Source organism: Ascaphus truei, chromosome 3 (assembly GCF_040206685.1).
Source record: "Ascaphus truei isolate aAscTru1 chromosome 3, aAscTru1.hap1, whole genome shotgun sequence".
NCBI lineage: Eukaryota > Metazoa > Chordata > Amphibia > Anura > Ascaphidae > Ascaphus > Ascaphus truei.
This window is the reverse complement of record NC_134485.1, coordinates 253,363,180-253,382,888: the sequence shown is the minus strand read 5'-3', so window position 1 is coordinate 253,382,888 and position 19,709 is coordinate 253,363,180. Positions and strand designations below refer to the sequence as shown.

At 42.2% G+C, this 19,709-nt stretch overlaps 1 protein-coding gene across 2 annotated transcripts in view; it reads right to left on the bottom strand.

The window, feature by feature from the left end:
• Positions 1-450: 450 nt before the first annotated feature.
• Positions 451-19,709, bottom strand: part of GRTP1 (growth hormone regulated TBC protein 1) — a 39,664-nt gene continuing 20,405 nt past the window's right edge. For both annotated transcript variants that reach the window (XM_075590637.1, XM_075590636.1), the window contains 3 exons: positions 7,316-7,488; positions 4,331-4,516; positions 451-660 (listed from right to left, as the gene is read on the bottom strand). In XM_075590637.1, coding sequence (XP_075446752.1) covers positions 568-660; positions 4,331-4,516; positions 7,316-7,488 — 452 coding nt within the window. In that variant the 3' untranslated portion in view covers positions 451-567. The remainder of the gene's footprint in view (positions 661-4,330; positions 4,517-7,315; positions 7,489-19,709) is intronic.

The window sequence follows — 19,709 nt, the reverse complement described above, 5'->3', positions numbered from 1 at the left end:
AATGGATCAAGTTTTCAAATTCTGCATTCAGAAGCAGGGAGGGAGGACTCGAGGAGAGAGGTCACAGCGCGGCAGCTTCAAAGCCGCACCTCGGACCACAGAAGCCAGCACCAAGTAATACCGCGATAATAAAGCAATTGCAACACTGTGAGATTATATTGTGGTATTACTATGTACTGGCGTATTGCCCAACCCTTAATCAGGAAATACGCGTAAGAAAGCCATTTTGTTTCAACAGAAAACTTTGCTAATAAATATTTTATTGTATTTTTTACGGGTCTTCACGGGTTGATGTACATAATATATAGCATGTTCTGCTTAAAGAAATATTAAAATTGCAACAGGTCACAAAACTCGCATACAATATTCTAAAGGTCAAGTGTACAGATTTTTGAAAGTACAAAAAGTATTTGAAGCATTTAAAGGCAGGTAGGTTGGTCTTTTTTTAAAAATTCTTTTGAGCACTTGCTGCCAGGACTGCAACATATTGTAGCTGCATCTGACTGAGGTTTAATCCGTGCAATTATTAATGGAATGTCAATAAGAAACTTGCAGATCAGCAGTTTTTCATGATTCCTGAGTGATTAACTTCAACCTGCATCTCTCACGCAGTTTCTTAATCGTAGTTCTGGATAAACTTCCAGGTTCAGCAAAGATTTTCTAGAATACAAAAAGTAAAGAAAAAGAAAATCAGTGTTGCTTTATTTGTGCCCACCCCTCCATTTACTTCTGTTCTGCAAAGGCAGAAGTATAACTTGGTTTACAAAAGCGCATACCTGGCACCTTGGTGTACTTACTCCTGAGGATATGTATTTTGCCAGCATTTGCACAAGCTGTACCTTGCTCTAACAAAACAGTTGTTACCATACTTTATTTAGAAATCAGTATATTGCTTCCTGATTCATCTTCCGCAGCTACGGATTGTGACATCACAGCGGTTATTAAAATGCATAAGCCTAAATGAGTTAACTTTGAGATTTTGAACACAAGGGAACAATTCCAACCCGAGAAATAACTGTATACAGGGGAAACTACTGATGCAGCGGCTGTTATTCGAACACTTCACACGTCATGTACATGGTAATCCCGATTTGAAACCGCGGGATGAATTCCAGCCTCCCCGCACTAAGATGCGAGCGTGGCGAGTGCAGAAAAACGAATTTTAGTGTTCTGGCTTTTAAAAACATGAAATTGACACAGTAGCACAGTACTGTACACATTACAATTCATCCATTTTATTGCAAACGAAGTAACAGAATCCATGAAATGCAAACAAAACATCCGCGATAAGCGCGGGTGCCTGGAGCGATTGGCCGCGTTCATGCGGTGTGGGGAACAGCAGAGAACTCAAAATCGGCACCGAGATGTGTTCAAATAACGGCCGCTGCATCAGTAGACAGAACTGACCTAAACTGGTGTGCTCTACAGGACTGGTAACGATTTTGCAACATTAACTGCGCCAATCCCTTCTCCACAAAATACTTTGGTTAGCCAGTACAGCTTTGAAAGCTCTATAACTGTATTTATGCTGAGAAAATGTTTGGTGGTGACAAAATGAATTTGACTGTTCACAAAATATTGAAACATTAAGAAGCCTATTGTACACACCCTTCATATCCTTGTAATCGTACCAAAAAGTTTGTTTTATAAGCCTCGTCCCAATATATTTTCATAAGGAGCAATAATGAGACCTGTAGCGAATAAGCCCTGGAAACTAGGAGTCTTGGCCTCGGTTGCACATTATCAATCAGAAATTGTATTAGTCTTGTCCTAGGTGTTACAAACTTCATAGAAACTGCTACCACATATACTGTACATGTAAAAATATAGGCATAGTAAATACACTGGTTACAGGACTCCATTCTATGAATAGCCCACATTACAATTTGGTTGAAATCCTAAAATTCCCTGTATGCACGCCAATTTACTTGTTATTCTTAATTTGATTTCTAGGTGACAATGTATATTCTCTATTGTGCTGTATGTGTATTATCTACTGTAACATCACAGGGTCAGGTTGCAGAAGGCATACATTTAAAAAAAAATCTGCATCTTCATTCCTGGTTTAAACTAATTCTATGTATTTAATTAACAGCCTTATTTTTCATTTTATCCGCTATTACTATTATCTACCAGTACTACTTTCATATCTTCCCCCATAAATAACATTACCATATTTTAATAGGGTCTGGAACTTTAAGTTTTGTTTCTAAAATGGAGAATCTAATAAAGCCAAGTGCTTCCACAGAAGTGCCCTTGTAAATACATTGCAATACTCCGCTTTACAAAGCTATGCATCTTTCTTTTGGTGGCTACTTTACTGTAGAATTACACTATCATACAACTGCTAAAATTGTTACCCATTTGTTAAAATCCATTTCTGAATACTGGAGTTTATTATATAAAAAGCAACAGTATGCACATACTTTTAAACGCTTATATAGCAATTATCTTATTTGTATGGCGCCAACATGTTCCGCCGCAAACTACAATGTGGAGGGAGGACAATAACATTGTATGACAATGAATACGAGTGTTAAGACAAACATGCTATAGGAAGGAGTTCCCTGCCCCAAGGAGCTTACAATTTAGGAGGCTAGTGTAAACACAAGGAAGTGTGTGTCTCTCTCTTAGCTAAACCCTTGCTACTGTATCAACATCAGTTCTAGGATGAGAGTAAAATAAAAGGAGTCAGAAGAGTGTTGAAAAAGTGTCTTTAAGGAACGTTTAAATATATGTATGGTAGGGGAGAGTGACTGTGTGGAGAAGGATTCAAAAATTGGGGTGCAGTGTGGAGAAAGTCTTGGAGATTGTGGTCCTGTCTTCTCCCAAAGGGACACAGTCGGGTGTAGCACAGAATGAGTAGAGTTCCTTTTATATCACTGATATTACTCAGTCGAACTCAAAATAAGGCTTCAGTAAAGGATGTATTTACCATAAATTAAACATATATATTTGTCAGACTGTCTGAAAGCAGGAATCCTGCCAACTTTTTTTCCATACAGTATTGATGTTTAGCTTTGGGGATCCTCTACCCAGTTACCAACTGGTATTTGTATTCCCACTAAGTCAATAAAAATGGCGGCCGAATGCCACTGGTCTTGCAGGCCAACAGGGAGCCACAATGTCATCAGAGGGATAACGTTGTGGCTACGTATTGGGTCACCACGGGCACCATCTTTGAAAATCTTGAAATAAACAGACCACTAAACCAGTAAGGAAGCTAAAGATAGCGTGGCTCAGCTCACCCATTTCCAATGTAAACCTTTAAACAATATGCAGGTTACCGCTTTAACACAAATTACTGATCCCTTTCCTTTCTCCGTCTGCAAATAAAGTCTCCACATCAAATATACAATATTTTTAAATAGATTGAAAAAAAAAAAAAACATTGTAATATTTGTATATTTGTGGGACTGCAAGTACAGGCCATAAATATGCAACATTGTAATTACTCCTTGACCAGTAGTTATGAGTACTTGCCATCCAATAACGACAGGGAGGCAATAAGAAAGAGGGGAAACTTGCAAACAGTTTGCAATTCCTGCACAGAATTGTCAGGAGCCTTAAGCAACAGAACACCACAAGTATGATTTACAAGTGCAGCTTGTAGCAATCAATTACAAAGTACTGTGCTAATCTCACTAAATAAGCACGAGAGATACCCCATGTAAGTAAAGAATATAACAAACTGATGCATCAAACACGCTTTTTTTTTTTTTAAACGTGTATTATTTTTGGGGATAATTGATGCCCTGCATCTTTTTTTGGTTAACCCCATTTTTGCTTTATCTTTTGCTGTGCATCACTCCTTTGAGTCAGATAAGCAATTTCCTCTCCTCGTCTATGAGGAGTTGATCCCTGAAATGATAGGATAAAGCTCTCAGATCTCACCGCACTCCGTGTAGATAATTATAGTCCGTCTAGTTTCTCTTCGTAAGGTGCTGGCAGTTGGAGAGTGGCCGGGATCCCACTTCTGCCACGAAGAATATGATAATTATATGGCATTAATAATAAAGGAATAAAGTCCCTGTAAAATAGCGGATCCATCCTACCATTGGCTGTAGATCTACCATACACACATATCTACAGCACATTGTACACCTGTAGTACTCATTGTTTTGTCTCCCTCCGTTTCGAACTCACTGACTGCTCCGAGCAGTCAGCCCGACTATATATTATTGCCATGGAACATCAAAAGGGGCTCTGCCGTGCCAGGGCCTGTGCTGTACCAGGTATGCCATAAGGGCACACTAAAAATTCACTGCACCATGTTGCACAAAAGTGTTTAAATGCATACGTGTACATGTAAACGGTATATACACCTTACCTGCATGAAGAAGTGGCATTCTGTAACAAATTTCCCTTTGGTGATCTCTTTGAACTTATCACAAACATCTGGGAAATTTTGTGCTTCCAATATGAAAGCTTGGTGCTGCTTAAGTAGTGTTAAGGCCACACGGAAGAGAATTTTCGATCCCTCGTAGAATAAACTGTCCCATATACGCAATACTGTCTGTGGGGAATGAAAACATGCTGAAAATGAATAGTAATCGTCACAAACTGTTAATATCTCTGCTCCTGGAGGTTCTGGAGAATAATGGCCTGCACTGGATGGAGTTGCTGCAAAGGGGTTGAAGTAGCATGATATTATATGTTGTACAACTGAACTAAACACCATTACATCTTTTAGAGAGAGGTATATATTTAAAGGGTATTTTCTGACAAGTTAGCTATTGCTGCTAGTGCAAAATTAAAAGGACAGCTGCATTCAAAATAGGTTGGCAGATTAAAAGAAACTTAAGTGGCTTGGGCATCCCTCCAAGAACATTTTCAGCCAGTTTGGGCGTTCACATCTCCAAGTGAAGCATTGACCCAAGTGGTCTTTTAATCTGGAGCCAGATGGCAATACTTGGCAGTGCAACCTCCTCAAAACATTAGGGCATCCAAAATAAGTCCTTCAAGAAGTTGGCATGAGCCGTGAGAAAGTACCAGACCCGTCCTCTAGTTTGTGCTCGACAACCCAACGAGGGCCTTCAAATAAAGCCATGCTATTGCTATTTTAAAGATGTGCCTTTGTTACCATGGACATACCTTCAGAAGATATTTGGCCACTTTCTGGCAAAATAGTTTCATTATTAAAACTGAATAAACATCACACAGGCAATTCTGTAACTTCACAAATTAATCACCAGTAATTAAATGTCAAATCTGCCTGGTCCACATTCAACAATAAGCGTTATGCACAAATCTTTATACTCCCTTACCGATCAGATATTGCAGCCAAATTGTGCTGCAATAACTGCAAAAGGGATTAAAATGTCACTTTAGAACATAGTGACATGCCCCAGAGAGAGATTTCTATTAAGGATTATTGTTTCCTAGGACTCAGTCCTTCTGCCTTGTACCACACACAAAATAACATACATTTCAGCCTTGTGCTCAGCCGTCAGTATATGCATTATATGCTAAACGTTCTAGTAGAATGACTAGCCCTGAAGCAGTGTAGATTTGTTGGGGGTTGTGATACTTTAATGAACCATGTTGAGAGTTCTTCATTGATTAATCTAGAATAGAGAGAGCTTTCAAAACCTCTCTGGTCTCTTCTTCGTGTGTATCCAAGCCATGGTGAGATTTTTGTGCTTTCCCAATCTGCCACTTTATATGTTAACCAGCAAAGAAAGAAAATGTTCCAAGGAAGAGCCCAGCCAGTAACTGATGCTGCTAACAACTGACCCCGGTCCCTCACTTTTCCACCTTAAGGCTGAGTCCAGAGTCAGCGCTTAAGCGCGCTGACGCTTGCCAGTGAGCCCCTGCAGCTGCAATGAGAGCGGCTTTAGCAGGGGCTCGCGCACGTGTCCGCAGGCGTGTGGAGGCGTACCACTTAAAAAAAAAATTGTTTTGGTGCTCACAGATAGCGCAGGGCCGGTCACGTGAGCGGTTCACTCAATGAGAGCGAACCAGCTCCGTGACGTCACTATCCCGCCCCCCGATGGCGCGCGAACTAAGGCCAGGGAAAGCACCCGTTTTCCCTCAGCCTCAGCGCGCATCCGCACGGCTGCAGTTATCATGGACTCAGCCTAAGGATTTGTAACTTTGTAGTGCTTTGAATTTAAGGGCCAATTTAAAACTGCTTTAGTAGAAGAGGTACCATGCACTGAATTTAAGAAAAGGGGTATTTGTAGATTTGCAGGGTGGAAAAAATTAATATTTGAAGAGGTCTTTTCATTGAATTTTTGTAAAAGTTGGAGCAATTGAGGATTCCAAGTAAGTTACTTATGATTAGCATTTTTTGGTAAAAGTTTCATATTTGCATAATTATTTGCAAAAAATTTGCTAAATTTTCACTCAATGCCTATTGATAACAGTAACGCTAAGCAATGATTCGGTGGCAATCAAAGGGAACCAGGGGGATTTCTCACGTGCTGTTGTGCACATTCTTGGAACAGTCACTGGTGTGTATGCACTGCACAAAAAATCTAATTATGTGCACTAGATGGCGATGTAACACAAGGACTAGATCAGCAGTGTATTGGGAATGAGGACCTGATCAGCAGTGTATTGGGAATGAGGACCTGATCAGCATTGTATTGGGAATGAGGACCTGATCAGCAGTGTATTGGGAATGAGGACCTGATCAGCAGTGTATTGGGAATGAGGACCTGGTCAGCAGTGTATTGGGAATGAGGACCTGGTCAGCAGTGTATTGGGAATGAGGACCTGGTCAGCAGTGTATTGGGAATGAGGACCTGGTCAGCAGTGTATTGGGAATGAGGACCTGGTCAGCAGTGTATTGGGAATGAGGACCTGGTCAGCAGTGTATTGGGAATGAGGACCTGATCAGCAGTGTATTGGGAACACTTAAAGCAATGTTTCTCCATTGATTAAGACGCTTTCATGAGGTTATTTTGATAGTCAACTTCAATAACAATTGCAATTCTTATCTTAGCGGACAATGCAGTTTGCTGCTAAAAAGTCACACAACCATAGAGCCACAATAGTTTACCATAGATATAGGGGCTACAGGACTAATCTTGTAGCGTCCTTGACGAACGCCCCTCTAGCAGAAACCTACATCATTTCCTAGGACAGGTAAGGTTAGTGACCAGTGCGGCCTTTGAAGTGCAAGTCGTCCCATACAATAGGCAATAAAAAAAAAAACATTTAAAAGACCCAGTCTCAGTTGGAATTTTGTATTTGTTTCCTGGGAACAATTATGTTTTGCTATTCAGCAAGTAATGAGATTTAATTTAAAAAAATAAATAAATAAATCAGTTCATTGTTGTTCTCCACATTGAATTATGAGAGCCCTTACCTCCACTGGAAGGACGTCGATGAACAAGCAAATAAACCAGCGGGAAACCACCAATGTCCACATCACACCATGTCTCTCCATTAGTTCTGCCACTGCCGGTACCTTCATTTTCACCAGCTCCCCCAGCACTTCCTGGTCAGTTTTCAGACCCATCATTGCAGGACTGTAGTAATCTTTAAACAACAAAATAAAATGATCTCCGGTATGATACATGCTGCACTGGCCCTTTGACACTAGAAAGTCAATTGCCACTGCCATAGTTTCTATGGTTATCTGAGCTCTCCAGACAGGTCTTCCCCCTTCCTGCAAGAAGGGCTACCAGTCCCCTCTGGCAGAGAAGTCGCTTTCTGCATACTTCATTTCCAATAATGTATCCCATTACCGCACAAGTAGCGTGATTAAAGACAAACATATTGTTTCCATTGGTTCAGGCAAAATGCACAGCCTGCTCTAGACTCTCCTACCCCACCTGCAGAGTTACTATCAGCAGAAATCAACACCATTTAAAAAAAGGAGCAAGCCAAGCAACATCCTCGGTGTTTAAAAATAAATAAATCAGTTCTGTAGTACTAGATAATACATACTACCGGTTTTTATTTTTAAAATTCAACTCTTAATGACATTTTTAATGAGTTTTAATATACAGAGCATCGTGTGATTTCTATAGCAGGTTCTAGCCCACCTCCCCAGCAGTGCGAGATCTTTGTAACACTTTCCTGTTTGCGATAATTTGTTGCCAATGTTCCCAGCAGTTTGAGCTGCAAACTGTAACAATAGATAATGTTACCTTAGTAATATAAGGATACATTGTAGCTGCTGAGTTACACTGACTGAAGGATTGATTTGAAAATGAAAGGCGGCCATTTAGTGAACCATGGGATGCAGGATATTTGCTGATCGATTACTGGAGAGTGAATCGATTGGCAGTTTAGGTAATTGTTTTCAATAAAAGGTAATCAAAGGCTGCATATATTAAAATAATTAAAAAAAATGGTTTTTAAGGTGCTTGAATTACCTTTTTAAAATGAGCAAAGTCAAAAGAAAAACCTTCAAAACTTAATTGAGTCAGTTCTTGAGGAGATCAGCAAATAACTCAAATAAATAAAAGAAAGACATTTCACACCTTTCACAGTGGCGCTAATAAATAGTTTTACATTGTGCCAAGGAGCAATCAGCATCATCTTCACACACACACACCCTGCCTTTTAGCTCTTACATTTCTAACCAGATTTCTACACTTACACAATTATGCATCTATACTAATATCTTCCAGCAAACATTTCAGAAGTTCTGTGGTTACGTATACCAGAAACTCCCAGGCATTTTATAGGGTGCCTATGTTTAACACCATTTTAATGCTGGCGACGCCTGAATGTCAGCCGTGGGGGAGAGTATCCGATTGACCTAAGAAAAGTCATTTTTATCTCCCATTAATTTAGACACCAAATCAGATTAGAAGATGATGTTCGGGAGGGGGGGGGGGAAGGGGGGATAAAGGGTTCATCCTGCCTCTATTGTCTTATGGACACTGACAGTGCTAAATACAGGATAAACACATTTAATCTCCTGTGCTACATATAGTAGTTGAAATTGGATTTAGACTTGAACATCCTTAAAGGTGCAGTCCTCCATACCCTAAACTAAACTCATATCATTACTGATCTTTTTAAATACAAATAAATGGCTGATGCTTATTTGGTTTTCCTTTTATAACCAGCGATGCGTATGGGCCTGCAATGTGTTGTAACATTTGAGGCCCCCTCCTGCTTTCATGCAGTACAGTACACCATGTCATTCTGTTTATCCTTCTGGGATCCTCTGTCACAGCAGATGCTACCGTCAGTCCTGGTTGTACACAAACTCCAAACAGCACAGCAATAGATACTGGGAAATATCCCTGCCCACTGTGATTCACCAGGGTTAACAACATAATGTGTTTTCTTATGCATTATTATGAAATCGCAGGGATTCCCATTTGTAAGAGTCTCTGAAGAATATTGGTAATTATTTCTCTGAAATAGAACATTACTAGATGATTTTCCAATTAATTTTGTGGCCAGGGTAAACAGCAACGGCAATTTGAGAAATACAGTCCTGATATGACGAGCAACACCAGATAAATCCATCCATGGAGGGATTAAACAATTGGAATATTAAAACATGCAAGGTACGAAATGTAATAAAACAGATGCCTTATTTTGTCATTTTTTTTAAACTATCCCACGTCCCACTAGCATTAGATCGTACAAGAGAAGTACTGTCTCCAACACACAGAAACTGTGCAATGAAATTGGCTGCTCAGGCTCTGAGCTTATGAAATACTGTATATGGTAAAGAGGTCAACAGCATGCGACCTTGTTCTCAGTTACTAGTAGTGTTAAGAACACATTGCCAAAAATAAGACTGCTCCTTTCTAACCTCTAATACACATAATCTACTTATTACAATCTCCAGATCAGTGGCAGCCAGAAATAAAATAGTAATCTCCAAATTCTCTCCTGCCTGTGTTTGCGCTTTTCTCGTTCATAGCATGCACCTTGGGGTCAAGAATAAATCATTTAGCTTGTCACCTCACACCTCTAGTTAGGGTTGCACTGTGACTGTATAAGAAAAGAGTCAATCAGCACACATTGTCACACAAAACATTATCTGATGCAGGTTACATTCCCATTGTGTGGGAAGATGTATAATGGGAAGTGATATTAAAGTATCTCAAAGGTTAGAAGCTACAATAAATACTGCTGTGGAAAAGAAATACTGCATTGGGTTTAAGGTTCCAGGTATACATACTGTATATTCTGTAACATGGCAAACATCTTTTATAAGATAATGGCTCCAATTCTGTCAAACACTTTCCAGTACTGGAAGACACCGTTACAGCCCATTCAAGCGGCGCCAAAAGGGGTCTTATGGAACAGTATGAATTTGTAAATAAGCCATTGGCTTTTTTTTTCTTCTCCCCAAGTCAAGTTATTATGTAGTAGTTCAGCTGCTTATCACATCACAAATACTCAAACGTATCTGTTACATCCAAGCCCCAGCAACTTCCACTTCCTGTCTGACCTTTAGGCAATATTCCTTACCTCCCCATGCTTTAGCCATCAAACACTCAAAATATAAACATCCACCCGCATATTAAATGTGTGCACTGAATGAGTCACACACAATATATTCAGGGTGGCTGTTTATGCATCACTTCTGCGAGTGAAATAAGGTTTTCTTAACTAAAATAAAAAGTCATAGGGTTGCAAGCAAGGAGGCAAGCATGGAGTAGGATCTTTCTGGTGCCTGAACCGCCAGAGCCAGCCGACCGAGGAGGAGGAGGGTTCTACTGCAGCAGCTTTCTCAGGTCCCAAATTTAGATCACGGTTTGGATCACTATTTGATATCGCATTCCTCTTATTCAAATTGAAACTGAGGGCATTGCCATGGGCAGCTGCATTGTTTGTTTCTAATAATCACTGCTGTCCAGAGTCTGTAAGAAGAAGTTGGCAAACCCCTGTCTTACTGGAAATGTTGCTGCCTTTTATGGAGATAAAACCAGCTTGTACTCCAGAGTTACACTGTCTGCGAGTTTAGACAGTTACTTTACCTCCCTGTGCCCCACAAGCTCAAAAATGTAATTATAAGTTCATTGGGGCACCAGCGTGTGCCTGGAAATTCTATGTACAAATGTGTAAATATAAACATTATAATTATTATCTCTGGCTTTGGATTGATACTCTAATAAGAATCAATAGGCTTTCAGCCAAAGCATGAAGTAACATGCAAGACCTGCTATTCACAAATCACAAAATCACTCTGTATCAACCCACAAGGTATGTGTCACATGTAGCACGACATATTGGTTTGCCGATGACAAGATCTTCTAATACGCTTTTATAGATTACAAGTTTACAAATCATTCCTGCGGATGTGCTCACTATAGCCGCCTTTCATATTTTTGTTAGGAGATTTATTCTTGAGTCACAAGTCAGATAAGTACAGCATTACCCCCTTAAATGGCTGAAAAACAAACCTTGAAAAAGGACAGAGCATGATGAACTAAGTACAGTAGGCTATTTCCTACAAGGTTGTTGCTACGCTGCCTGTGCTGAATTTAGTGATATAGCCAGATACAAAGTTGCACACAAAAAAACAGATGCACGATATTGGCAAATAACTTTCAGCAGCGTAAAACAGAACACTGTTCCCTTTCTTCTGTGACGAATTCTCCTTCACAAGGAATGTTCCTGTGTAGCTGAATTTACTTGCACACTTTGTACACGTCTATTAACAAAGAACAATATACAGTGAAAGCAAACTCAAGGTTAAACTTAAATAGTGGTGAAACTCAACAAGTGGGTACGCGAGAAAAATACAATCTGACATGCTTCTGTGGCAGGAGTTGCAAAAAAAATACCACGATGGCAAAAATGATGAACATACAGCTAATTTTACTACAAAATAATTTTGCAACAGAAATTGGTGCAGGCTAACAGTTTGTCATTGTTTTTCTAACAACTACAATAATAATAAAATAATCTAACATACCAAAATGAGACAACTGCACTACTGAGGATGGAGGAAATCTGAAACGTGCAGAGTAAAGGAGTAATTCAGTATTAGGTGACACCTTTTTTATGTGGACTAACAATTCTCTAATAGGACAAGTTTGAGAGTTCTCCTCGGGCTCTCTGGAAAGCTTGTCCTATTATATCAATTGAAATTATATTATATACTAAAAGGTATTAGGCAATACCTTTTTATTTGAAGTACTCACACAGCTAGTTCTATTTCATTAATGAAAAACGTGCAGTAAACACTAGTTAAAGCGGTTATTTATTAATATTATCCATGTTCAAGCATGGATTGTGCATGTTCGGGCAATAAAGGAGTTCCTCCCAAATCATCATGTCTAGACAATTTAAGCAAGGTACTATACATATATATTTTGCAGGGCCTGTTCAGTGTCCACAAATATCAGGGCTGTGCCATCTCTGAAGTAGTTGATGAGCACTGCAGTAAACCTTCTATAAATACAGTATATCCAAGTGGTGATTCAAAGCACCAGCGAGATAAGCAAGTGGCTGCTTCAAGAATATTTTAAATTATTATTTTGGGCATCTATTGAAAAATATTATTTTATTATTGTGCACTATGCATCTTCCATGTTCTGAAAACAGTCATGCTTACTGTCACTATATGCTAAACATATCATCATTCAAAATAAGGTTCCCCTAACCATATTATAGAAGTAGAATTAACGAGATCAAGAGAAAAATCAAATAATTGTACTATGACACTTCTCTAAAATTAAAAATACATGTTTATTAGAATTTTAAAAATAACATACCAAAATTATTCTTGGAGTTAGGTTCTCAATGGGGTAGATTAATCAAACACCAGTACGGGTTAGAACACCACATCCAGCGTTTACCGCCCATGACTTGAATTGGAGTTAATGCCGGATCTGAGTGCCAACCTGTACCAGCGTGTGATGAATCTGCTGCAATGTTCCCAAAATCATTTCTCTCAATGTTTCTTGTGACAGTGCAGGTTGTCCTCTGAACATTTTTTACTCCTTGATAAAAAAAAAACTTCCAGTTTGAAATGCGTCGGAGCCTATCCTCTATGCTTCGGTTACTCCATTAAACATTTTTTTTGCATTTAATGGATCCTCTCCTTGCTCCTTTTTGGCTGTGCTCTACTTCTCACTTTTATTTGGATCTTTCATCATCATCAGCAGCACGTCTATCCAGACAGAGGTGGTGATTGTGAGTACTACATTTTCCATGTTAAGCGGACATTCCCAATGAAACGGAGGGGTGGTGTTCACTTCACTTTGCCCCGGTTTTCAGGGATTACCTGTCAATTTAATTTGCTTTATGGATATATTTATTTACTATATTGAATATTGATTCACCTATGCCTACAAACTGTAGATTTAATTTATGATCATTGGCCTGGTACTTGTACAAAGCGTGGAAAAGAGTGCTCCTCTGTCCTCGGAACACGCATATGTGGGGTAACAGCGCAAGCGCCTTTCAAATGGAGGCAGTAATGAGACATCCAATTACGCTCATCAAAATGCTATAGCGGTGTAAGGCCGTACTCTTACTGCATAACCACAACACAGATATACACAATTTTGTTCAGCAACATTACCCACTATGTAGCACTTATGTGCTAGCGCCAGGAGGATAACAATTATATTAAAATTACTGGCAATTATATGGAACGCAGTTTAAGAGAATTAATTGAGTCTATGTAAGCAGGCAACAATGTTTAGATTCAGAATGAATATAGTCCCTAAATGACAATCATTCAATGTACTTTTGCACTGCATTTTTCACTCAGCTTGCATATGGGGAGTGTAATAAAATTTGTGACACAAGTTTGATCCTTCTAGACATATGTACCTAATGTAATAGCAGCCCGTGGCAGCCTGCAGCGGGACATACACAAACCACCAGTGGGAGAAGTGGCCATTGTTTTGAATCCGCTGGGTGTGAGAAGGGGCGGGGCTATCACAGTCTAGGACAGTGGTTCCCAAACTTTTTCGGTTCAAGGCTCCCCAAGGTGATCAGGATTTTTCCGCGGCGCCCAAAGTAAAAACAAAGTTGTATATACATACCTAACAGTTGCAGTGCACAGTTGGTGTCTCTCTCAGACAGACACACTCTCTCAGACAGACACACTCTCTCAGACAGACACACTCTCTCAGACAGACACACTCTCTCAGACAGACACACTCTCTCAGACAGACACACTCTCTCAGGCCTGGGACATAGTTATTTAATCAGTGCGTGGGCGTGTCGGGGGCGGGCCAGTGACGTCACAGAGCTGGTTCACCCTCATTGGGCGAACCGCTCACGTGACCGGCCCTGCGCTCCGGCGAACGCCAAATTTGAAATCTTGGTGAGACACACGCTTCCCCAAGTGTGCTGATGCGTGCGCGAGCCCCTGCTAAAGCCGCTCTCATTGCGGCTGCAGGGGCTCAGTGCCGAGTGTGAGCGCGGCTCAGCACGGCTCAGCCTTGCTCACACTACTATGTCCCAGGCGACAGACAGACAGACACTCTCACAGACAGACAGACAGACACTCTCACAGACAGACAGACACTCTCACAGACAGACAGACACTCTCACAGACAGACAGACACTCTCACAGACAGACAGACAGACACTCTCACAGACAGACAGACACTCTCACAGACAGACACTCTCACAGACAGACAGACAGACAGACACTCTCACAGACAGACAGACAGACACTCACAGACAGACAGACACTCTCACAGACACTCTCACAGACAGACAGACACTCTCACAGACAGACAGACAGACACTCTCACAGACAGACAGACAGACACTCTCACAGACAGACAGACAGACACTCTCACAGACAGACAGACAGACAGACACTCTCACAGACAGACAGACAGACACACTCTCACAGACAGACAGACAGACACTCTCACAGACAGACAGACACTCTCACAGACAGACAGACAGACACTCTCACAGACAGACAGACAGACACTCTCACAGACAGACAGACAGACACTCTCACAGACAGACAGACAGACACTCTCACAGACAGACAGACAGACAGACAGACACTCTCACAAACAGACAGACACTCTCACAGACAGACAGACAGACACTCTCACAGACAGACAGACAGACAGACACTCTCACAGACAGACAGACACTCTCACAGACAGACAGACAGACAGACAGACAGACATTCTCACAAACAGACAGACACTCTCACAGACAGACAGACAGACAGACTCTCACAGACAGACAGACACTCTCACAGACAGACAGACAGACAGACACTCTCACAGACAGACACACTCTCACAGACAGACAGACACTCTCACAGACAGACAGACAGACACTCTCACAGACAGACAGACAGACAGACACTCTCACAGACAGACAGACAGACAGACACTCTCACAGACAGACAGACAGACAGACACTCTCACAGACAGACAGACAGACAGACACTCTCACAGACAGACAGACACTCTCAGACAGACAGACAGACACTCACAGACAGACAGACAGACAGACACTCTCACAGACAGACAGACACTCTCAGACAGACAGACAGACACTCTCACAGACAGACAGACACTCTCACAGACAGACAGACAGACAGACACACTCTCACAGACAGACAGACAGACACACTCTCACAGACAGACAGACAGACACTCTCACAGACAGACAGACAGACACTCTCACAGACAGACAGACACTCTCACAGACAGACAGACACTCTCACAGACAGACAGACACTCTCACAGACAGACAGACAGACAGACAGAAAGACACTCTCACAGACAGACAGACACTCTCACAGACAGACAGACACTCTCACAGACAGACAGACACTCTCACAGACAGACAGACAGACACTCTCACAGACAGACAGACACTCTCACAGACAGACAGACACTCTCACAGACAGACAGACACTCTCACAGACAGACAGACAGACAGACACTCTCACAGACAGACAGACAGACACTCTCACAGACAGACAGACAGACAGACACTCTCACAGACAGACAGACACTCTCAGACAGACAGACAGACACTCTCACAGACAGACAGACAGACAGAAAGACACTCTCACAGACAGACACTCTCACAGACAGACAGACAGACACTCTCACAGACAGACAGACACTCTCACAGACAGACAGACACTCTCACAGACAGACAGACACTCTCACAGACAGACAGACACTCTCACAGACAGACAGACACTCTCACAGACAGACAGACACTCTCACAGACAGACAGACAGACACTCTCACAGACAGACAGACAGACACTCGCACAGACAGACAGACACTCAGACAGACAGACACTCACTCACAGACAGTCACAGACAGACACTCACTCACAGACAGACACTCACTCACAGACAGACACTCACAGACACTCACTCACAGACACTCACTCTCACAGACAGACAGACACTCTCACAGACAGACAGACACTCACAGACAGACAGACACTCTCACAGACAGACAAACAGACACTCACAGATAGACAGACAGACAGACAGACACACACAGATACACTCTCACAGACAGACAGACAGACAGAAAGACACTCTCACAGACAGACAGACACTCTCACAGACAGACACTCTCACAGACAGACAGACACTCTCACAGACAGACAGACAGACACTCTCACAGACAGACAGACACTCTCACAGACAGACAGACACTCTCACAGACAGACACTCTCACAGACAGACAGACACTCTCACAGACAGACAGACACTCTCACAGACAGACAGACAGACACTCTCACAGACAGACAGACAGACACTCTCACAGACAGACAGACAGACAGACACTCTCACAGACAGACAGACACTCTCAGACAGACAGACAGACACTCTCACAGACAGACAGACAGACACTCTCACAGACAGACAGAAAGACACTCTCACAGACAGACAGACAGACAGACACTCTCACAGACAGACACTCTCACAGACAGACAGACAGACACTCTCACAGACAGACAGACACTCTCACAGACAGACAGACAGACAAACACTCTCACAGACAGACAGACACTCTCACAGACAGACAGACACTCTCACAGACAGACAGACACTCTCACAGACAGACAGACACTCTCACAGACAGACAGACACTCTCACAGACAGACAGACACTCTCACAGACAGACAGACACTCTCACAGACAGACAGACAGACAGACACTCTCACAGACAGACAGACAGACACTCGCACAGACAGACAGACACTCAGACAGACAGACACTCACTCACAGACAGTCACAGACAGACACTCACTCACAGACAGACACTCACTCACAGACAGACACTCACAGACACTCACTCACAGACACTCACTCTCACAGACAGACAGACACTCTCACAGACAGACAGACACTCACAGACAGACAGACACTCTCACAGACAGACAAACAGACACTCACAGATAGACAGACAGACAGACACACACAGATACACAGTGGAGAGCAGAGGCAGCGACGGATGTGAGTGACTGGGGGGGGGGGAGGGGGGGAAGAGGAGGGGGAGGGAGGAAAGGCATGCGGATCCGTGCAGGCAGCTCCCCGCCTCCCCCTGCACACACCTCCAGGACAGGCAAATGTACAACTCCCCCCCAGCACCCCCGCTACCTTCTCCTATCACCCGGGGCAGAAGGGGACGGGACACCGCGCAGCCACCAGCAGACAGAAGAGCCAGGAGCAGGAAGGCAGACACACACACTCACCGTGTGCTCTGCACAAAGCGGAAGCCCCGCCCCCGGCTTCCTCACACCTGCAGCCAATCCCCTGCAGCCCTGGCCGGCATTAAGGAGGGATAGTGGGGAGGGATATTCGGAGGGATGGTGGCGAGGGATAATCACGGCGCCCCTCTAGGCAAGCCACGGCGCACCAGGGTGCCGCAGCGCACAATTTGGGAACCACTGGTCTAGGACATTTGGCCACAATAGTTTCATCGCAACCAAACGACCCCTGGTGCTTCGCCATGACTCACATCGGTCGCCACCGGAACCTGCCACCGCTGTCTAAACCCCCTACCCTAAGCCCTTATCCTAAAAAAATCCTACCCCAAGCCCTTACCCTAAAACCCTCTACCCTAGCAGCTAAAACCCTTAAATTAACCCCCAACCCTAAGTACTAAAACCACTTAAATTAACCCCGTATCCGAAACCGTAATAAAGCATCTTAGAAGCAGTTGGCGGCGGGAATTCCAGTGGCGGAGGGTCCGTCTGCGGCCGAACGTTGGCAGACGGTCACGAAACAGCTGCAACCAAATGTCCCATACCGGGGCTATCATGCTATTTCACCCACTGAAGTGCCCCATGGGTTGCAATAACATTGGCTACATCTGTTATTAAACACTCTGCCCTTTTCTCCTCACCTTGTTTCAGTGTTATACGATTCAGCGAGGTGGGAGGACGCAAAAATCTCCCTGGCTACAGATGTGTCAAAAATAAAAATATATAAATTTGCGCCAAGCAGGCTTTTGTTGGCCTAGACACTATGGGCCTTTTCCGTAAGCCGTGACAGTGCAGACTGCAGCTAAAGTGCGGGACAAAGTGCCATTCATGTTAATGGCGGTTTCCAGCAACTTCCAAACTTCATGAATAAGGCCCACAGTCCCCTTTGTTGAGTGCTTATTTAAGGTCGGAAAGCCAGCAAGCCAACAGAATCATACATTACCATTGAGTGACAATGATGGAGCCCTCTGCTCTTTTGCTTCATAATTTATTAAATGTTTAGTACATACTCCGATTTAGGCCCTACCTCTGAATATCTGAACATGCCGTGGAAAACAGGTTTCAAAGGGCAAAAGTTGCAAACATTCAAGTGCTTCAGATTCTAAAGATATAATAAAGGTTAAAAAAAATCCTGACCAATTTTTTGGAGGCGCTGAAAATTATTTCTAATTATCAACATTTGTTCAAAACATATTGGCAAGATTTTCCAATGTTGTATGTGATTAAAGTTCCAAAAAACTGTGTGGTGCTCAGAGACTGTTGGACAGATTAGTTGAATTTTGAAGATATCAGTGCACGTAGAATATATAACAGGTAAGTATCCTAACCCACAAGCCTAACTGGAAGGATCCCACATGCTTCAGTGAAAATGCAAACAAAGACTTGTGTCCAGAAGAATGGCAGGAATATAATAAGGGTCATGTCCTGAATAATATCAGTGTGGATATATTATATTATCAAGGTAAAGAGCCATTATGGGCTCTTTACATGTTGGTTTTGGGCTTATAGCCTTTATTCCATGATCCAATAAATGTGCTATTTTGTTATGACTATTGGGATACGCATCTCTGTGCCCTCTTGCATTGGGTAGTGCTCCGTTTTTTCTCCTTGTTATTTCCAGTAGTATGTGATTAGTTTAAAAAAAAAGAGAGAAAAAAAAAAAGTGTGGAGAGTGTAGTTTGTTATATGGTAATTCTATTCAGATACCCCCTTTGGTATTTTACAGGACCTACAACACTGCCCCAGTCTTACCATTTACTCATTTAATGCAGCCTTTCCCTTGCAAATAGGAGGAGATCAATGAAAAAGTTGGTGTGTTCCACCCTTACTTTTCAAAGGTTATAAATACTGTTGTTACATAGTAGACATGTGACCCCAAGTCTCAATGACCAAGTAAAATAAGTTAGGCAGTGGCACCCTGACTTTTTTATGCCAAAAAGAATAATATGGCACAACATGCAGCGTTCTTTAAACCGTATTTGGCCTACATACCAAGGATTCTCTTGCATGTTGGGATATTTCAAAATCACTATGTAAAGTTCAAAAGTTAAAATATTATAAAACACACACACACACACACACACCACACACACCACACA